Consider the following 6,000-nt stretch of genomic DNA (forward strand, 5'->3'; position numbering starts at 1 on the left):
AAAAAGGTAAGAAACAAACGCTCCTGATCCCCCAACGAGATGACAGCAGCAGGTAAGAACCAAACGCTGCTGATGGTGACTGACACATGCACACACTGCTGTGTGTCAAACTCTATCCGGGTTTGTTATTTTCTTCACACAAGAGCTTGTGAGCTCCTCGTCTCTTTGGTTGCTCTGGGTCCATGTGTGTTGCAGTGGCTGCAGCTGCTAATGCTCCAAAACTGGTACAAAGGTGTTTAGGGTTCAAAAGGTTCAAAAACAAATGGACGAATTTCAACTTCACATTTCGACGTCATGCATTTCAACTTCAAGTATTTCAACTTAAAGAATTTCATCACATTTTCCATGGAACTTCTACATTTGCTCGTCACTTGGAAAGAGGAAGAGTGCAGCAGAGTCCAGGTCAAAGGTAAATAAGGTGAGAATAGGTGCCTCCCAAAAACCTCGTCCTCGCTGTGGGAGGTGGAAACGGGTCGATCCAGGTTCGGGTCCAAACCTGGGACGTCCTGGCTAACGGGGCTCTGGTCTGATTAGTTACTATTGCAATTTTTCATGAACATTTAGTAGCTTTCACTTTCTCCCATTTTGACTTCATCACTCTGCCCAGTAACAGTCTTAAGGTCAAACTGTACTTGTGTATGAATACGTCTCTAAAGTGACGTAATGTGTACATTGTGTTTATTACCAAACGATCATTTTATTTATAGTACAAACGGCGATTCACGTTGCAGTTCGACCTCCTGGCCAGTAGAGGGCAGCAGTCTAAATGTCTACGGCCACTGAGGCGAGTTCTGCACTGCATCTTTGCGCTTTGCTGAGCGAAGCTAACTTGAACTTTGACCCTCCAGTAACCTTCGTTGGAGTCCATGTGGAGGAGACAAACACCGGGGAGGCTGCGTTCATTCTGCGGGACACCTAGAGACCTGAGATGGTGAGGATGACAGAGAGAGTCCGCTTCGCTCCGGCGGGCAGCGGGCCGGGTGTTAGCAAGAGCCGTGTAGCCTGTTAGCGACCTGACTCTTGACACACACAGACACACACACGTCTCGCTGCTTGTCTGTATCAGTCACCGGCTCATGTTGTTATCCAGAGCTGCTGTTTGTTTCCCGTTTGTTGCCTTCTGTCACCTATAGTTGTGTTAAATGTCTCGTTTCCGGTCCTCAGGCTAAGTATCTGGCGCAGATCATCGTGATGGGCGCTCAGGTTGTGGGTCGAGCCTTCGCCAGAGCTCTGCAGCAGGAATACGCAGGTAGGCGTCCATGACGGGGGAGGTGTACGTGTTAACGTTAGGTGACTGATAGTGTGTGTGTGTCTGTGTCTGTGTGTCTGTATAACTGTGTGTGACTGTGTGTGTCTGTGTAACTGTGTGTCTGTATGACTGTGTCTTTATAACTGTGTGTGTGTGTCTGTGTGACTGTGTGTGTCTGTGTGACTGTGTGTGTCTGTGTAACTGTCTGTATAACTGTGTCTGTATGACTGTGTGTCTGTATAACTGTGTGTCTGTGTAATTGTGTAACTGTGTGTGTGTGTCTGTATAACTGTGTGTCTGTATAACTGTGTGTCTGTATAACTGTGTGTGTGTCTGTATAACTGTGTCTGTGTAACTGTCTGTGTAACTGTGTGTCTGTATAACTGTGTGTCTGTATAACTGTGTGTCTGTATAACTGTGTGTGACTGTGTGTGTCTGTATGACTGTGGGTGTGTGTGTGTAGCCAGTCAGGCTGCAGCGAGGGCCCGGGGTCGCTCAGGTCAGCAGTCTGCAGCAGCGACCAGCATCACAGGGATGAGCCTGCAGGAGGCCCAGCAGGTCCTGAACCTGGACACACTGAGTCCAGAGGAGATCCAGAAGGTAAACACTCACACACAGGCTCACTCACACACACGCTCACACACACACAAGGTTCTTCATTGGGCAAAGTGCTGGAAGTGTCACAAAGCTTTTTATTGTTTAATAAAGCGATAATGTTACCTAATAGAAAATCTCCATATGAATAAGGTCAAGTTCCACATGAGTGTCTGCTCCATTTGTTCAGTGATTGACTGTCATCCTCTTCCTCACTCAAACCTTCTTCTCTCTGTAGAACTATGAGCATCTGTTCAAAGCCAATGACAAAGCAGTGGGCGGCTCCTTCTACCTGCAGTCAAAGGTCAACACACACACACACACACACACACACACACACACACACACACACACACACACACACACACACACCTGCCTGTACAGATGTGTCTCTCATTCTTCTTCTTCTTCTCTGTTTCTGTTCTATCACATTCAAAGAAACATGGAGGGAATTCTTTCCTGCTGAAGAGTTTAAAGTAACACACCGTCTTCCTCTCTGCTTATTATGAGATCTGTTCTCTTACTGTGTGTATGTTCGTGTGTGTGTCCAGGTGGTTCGGGCTAAAGAGCGTCTAGACGAGGAGCTCCTCATTCAGACAGAACAGAAGCAGCAGCAGAACACAGACACATGAAGCTCCTCCCCTCCCCCTCCTCTGTAAATTATGACCCAATAAAACTTATCTTTCTTTATTAAACCTGTATTTCTATTTTCCGTCCGCGTTTCCACGGAGATAATCGTCTTTGTTCTGTGCGATCAGCGTTCATAGATTTCATGTCTTTAGGCCTTCAGACGGTGTGTGTGTGTGTGTGTGTGTGTGGCTCAGTGTGAACCTGTGTGTGTTGAGAGACTGATCAGTCTGCATATGGGCGACTGAAGTGTTTGTCGTATTATAAAATGATCAATGTGGAGACGTTCGGCCTTGGTGGTGGTGTGTTCTTCAGCGTGCCCTTGTAGCGTTTGAGCTCTCTCTCTCTCTGCAGCTCTGTCTGATTCTATGTTTCAAACCAAAGTCCACACACATTTTGTATCAAATGCAACTTTATTAAACTTTAGATTTTCATTGACATTATTATCAATATCGTAATAAAATTCCTCTAAAACAGGAGAACACCACTATGTTGTACCAATTGGAGACTTTAGAGCTCTAAAATTCTGCATGTTCAACCACAGAACATGACGGCAGGAACAAAAATATACTTTGATAGAATCCTTTTGTTTCATATCGTGAATAGCTTCTATACTTTTATTACCTAGGAGAAAAAGGCACTTGGAAAAATGAAAATACTGACATATCTCACAAATGTGCAAAAACATAAGTTGGAACAGGCCGCACGTGGCCTCCGTCTCATCATTAACCCTTTGTGCAACACTGAGGGACTCGGGGACAGTGTCGTCGCTCACGGCTGCACGGCGACGCCCTGGTTTGAACATGTGAGGAAGTTTAACTGCGAAGTACCAGGGAGAGATTCAGACATGTAGCACTGGAGGACGACTGTGTGAGCAGAGACTGGACTGTGTAGACTGTCTCCGTCAGTCCACACACACACACACACTGAGTGGGGAACAAAAGTGCAGTTTATTACAGACGGAGCTCAAAGGGTTAATGGGTCATACAGCTTATTTAACATAGAAAGATGTGGACCGGGAAAGGATCCGTGTCGTGTTCGGCTCTCTGCAGAAGAGACAGACAGCGAGGAGGAGGAGGAGAGGCGCATCTGTGGGGTCGGCTGTTGCCACGGAAACCATGTCTAGCCTACTTAACACCTGTTTCTGATGACGTCACATGCCAGGATCGTCCACTCACAGTGAGATTGCTCTTCCATAGCCAGCCTAAACCCAGCGACAGGCCGTGTGTGTGTGTGTACGGGTGCCTGTTGCTTGAGTGTGTGAGATGGGGGGGGGGGAGGTCGTTTGGGGTTTAGAAGCTTAAAAGAAGAACGAACGAGAGGGAAGGCAGAGTTCAGTTGACTTCCTCTGCAGGCTGGGACGAGGCCACACTTGTCCTGACGACAGCCGACTAACTCCACCAATATGACTGTCATGGAGGAATGTGATGTCACCCCCCCCCCCCCCCCCCCCTCTTCCTCCACACACTCCGTCGGGCCTGCAGAGAGCCGAGTGCAGAGCATCCAGAGCAGAACGCGCCAAAGTGAAGCAACTTCAACATCAGAGTATAATGTCTCGTCTGAACATCAAGAACAACCACAAAACAAACAAAGAAGAAGAAACGGCCATGACTGATTATCTGAGGGGGGGAGAGCTGAGCGAGAGGAGGAATGAGTCTCTTCAGGGAATGTTCCTTGTGTTGTGATGCTCCTCTCTCGCTCCTCTACCTCTCCTCTCCTCTTCGTTAAGCCTCAGCTGAAGGACCCTCAGTAAGTTGGCCTGAGCACAAAAACCAAACTGGAATCAGAGCAGAACAGCTCCAGAAGAACCAAAGAGTCGGCAGTAACATCTCCTCAAACATGGAGACCATAGATTGTGTGTAAGTGCGTGTTGACTGATGAATGGAACCGTGAGGAGTCATGAGGCAGTTTGTGACAGTGGCTTCCTGTCTCCCCCCCCCCCCCCCTGCTGGACAATACGCACGTCCCACTTCAGGTATTTTTGGCACAACTTAGGAATGTTGAACTTGGGACACAAATGTGAGCGGAGTGGAGCAGCAGCTGTTTGGGGGTCTGGAGGGTCTGGGGTCTGAAGCCCACCAGTGTTTGTCTCCACAGTGGCTCTTTCATACACAAACTGGCAGTGTTGACTCAATTACGGGAAAAGGAGCTGGACAATCCTGCAGCTACACACTGCTCGCTCTGTCAACAGAAAGTGGGACGTGCAGTCACCTGTCCTGCCAGAGGGGGGAGCCAGACTCACCAGGGCCCTCAGTTTCACTATGTTACAGAGGAAGTGATGATTGCCAGGTGGTTGCCAGGTGATGTAACACCGTCTGTCTGTACTAAGTGGTCAGATTGACTCTGCAGCCCTGCACACGGGCTGGCGTGTGTGTTTATGTGTGTGTGTGTGTGTGTATTGCCCGCCACAAAACCGGACCGATTGTCAAAAAGCGCTTCCTCCTTGTTGAAGTCAACGGGAGGAGCTGAGAGGTTAGCAGCAGATTTGAGGTTTCAGTCATGTAACCTGTGTGTGTGTGTGTGTGTGTGTGTGTGTGTGTGTTTGTGTGTTCACCTGCTTTGGCACGGCAAGTTTGTCTGAATCATATCAATCACAGGCGTGTGTGATAGATAGGTCCTAACCTTTCAGCTCAAACGCGTGCACGTCACTGTGAGTGCGTGGTCGTGTCTCGCCGCCTGCCTGTCTCACTGCAGGCACGCTGTCGTCTCATAAATAGGTTTGAACGGATCAGGACTTCAGTCAGAACACTGAGACGTTCTGGTCCACAGAACCAGTGAACAGGAATGAAAGAAGTATAAAAGAGGAGCGACGGTCTGAAGGAGCTCCTGAACAGTTTGAGAGCCTCTGAACTTCCAAACAAAGAAAGGAGGAGGATCGTGTTGTTGAACTCTTGTGAGGTTCTGAGTGATTCATCGTTCTGCTGACCGAGCGTTTGATGGCCATCGCCTTCTTTACAATGTGTGTGTTTGATTGTGCGAGCCCATCTGATCTGACCACCTGTGCCCTCCCCCCCCCGACCTCCTGAGCTGTTCTGGAATGTGTGTGTGCGTGTGTGTGTGTGTGCATGTGTGCGTGTGTGTGTCAGTTAACCACAGCTGGCTTGAGCACCACAGTGCCTGGGGGGATGACCACCCAGGACAGGGGATCATGAGCCCCTCCTGTGGAGAGGTTGAGGACCCCCCCGGTCACCTCATCCTCCGCCTCCCCCCCTCGGCCCCTCTTGGCCTGCAGGCCCAGAACCCTGCGCTCCGCCGCGGCCCCCAGCACAGGCATCATGGGCAGGCCCAGAGCCGAGGGGTGGAACGCTTGTGAGAGCAGGGGGGACTTGGCCAGGCCCAGCGGGGAGCCGCCAAAGGACAGAATAGAGGCGCCTCCCAGGCCGCCTGGAGGGGAGCAACCCAACGCGCTGAGGTCCAGGGGCCGGGGACTGAGCGGGGACAGGGGCAGAGAGCCGCCCAGGCCCTGCAGAGCGTGGCCCCCCAGCAGAGCCGCCGCCGCCCCGGGGATGATGATGTGGGCGCCGCTCAAG

At 50.1% G+C, this 6,000-nt stretch overlaps 2 protein-coding genes across 2 annotated transcripts in view; one reads left to right on the forward strand and one right to left on the reverse strand.

Annotated features, from left to right (window-relative positions):
* Positions 1–757: 757 nt before the first annotated feature.
* pam16 (presequence translocase associated motor 16) lies at positions 758–2,528 on the forward strand. Its single transcript, XM_076165049.1, has 5 exons — positions 758–931; positions 1,165–1,249; positions 1,713–1,849; positions 2,082–2,147; positions 2,395–2,528. The coding sequence occupies exons 1-5, from the start codon at positions 929–931 to the stop codon at positions 2,473–2,475; spliced, it is 372 nt and encodes a 123-aa protein (XP_076021164.1). The 5' UTR covers positions 758–928; the 3' UTR covers positions 2,476–2,528.
* A 1,933-nt stretch (positions 2,529–4,461) lies between these two features.
* The window catches only part of glis2b (GLIS family zinc finger 2b), a 4,504-nt gene continuing 2,965 nt past the window's right edge, over positions 4,462–6,000 (reverse strand). Inside the window, exon 6 of the mRNA XM_076165048.1 lies at positions 4,462–6,000. This exon is cut by the window's right edge and continues 289 nt beyond it. Within this exon, the coding sequence (XP_076021163.1) occupies positions 5,553–6,000 (448 nt within the window). The 3' untranslated portion in view covers positions 4,462–5,552.

This window comes from Genypterus blacodes, unplaced genomic scaffold (genome assembly GCF_046128005.1).
Source record: "Genypterus blacodes isolate CSIRO-AG114 ecotype Tasmania unplaced genomic scaffold, CSIRO-AGI_Gbla_v1 ptg000140l_1, whole genome shotgun sequence".
Taxonomy (NCBI): Eukaryota; Metazoa; Chordata; class Actinopteri; order Ophidiiformes; family Ophidiidae; genus Genypterus; species Genypterus blacodes.

Bases quoted from the DNA above. Each gene is read 5' to 3' on its own strand.
- pam16 (XM_076165049.1), top strand. The intron at 1,850-2,081 runs GTAAACACTCAC...TTCTCTCTGTAG, and splicing joins GTCCAGAGGAGATCCAGAAG to AACTATGAGCATCTGTTCAA. The intron at 2,148-2,394 runs GTCAACACACAC...GTGTGTGTCCAG, and splicing joins CCTTCTACCTGCAGTCAAAG to GTGGTTCGGGCTAAAGAGCG.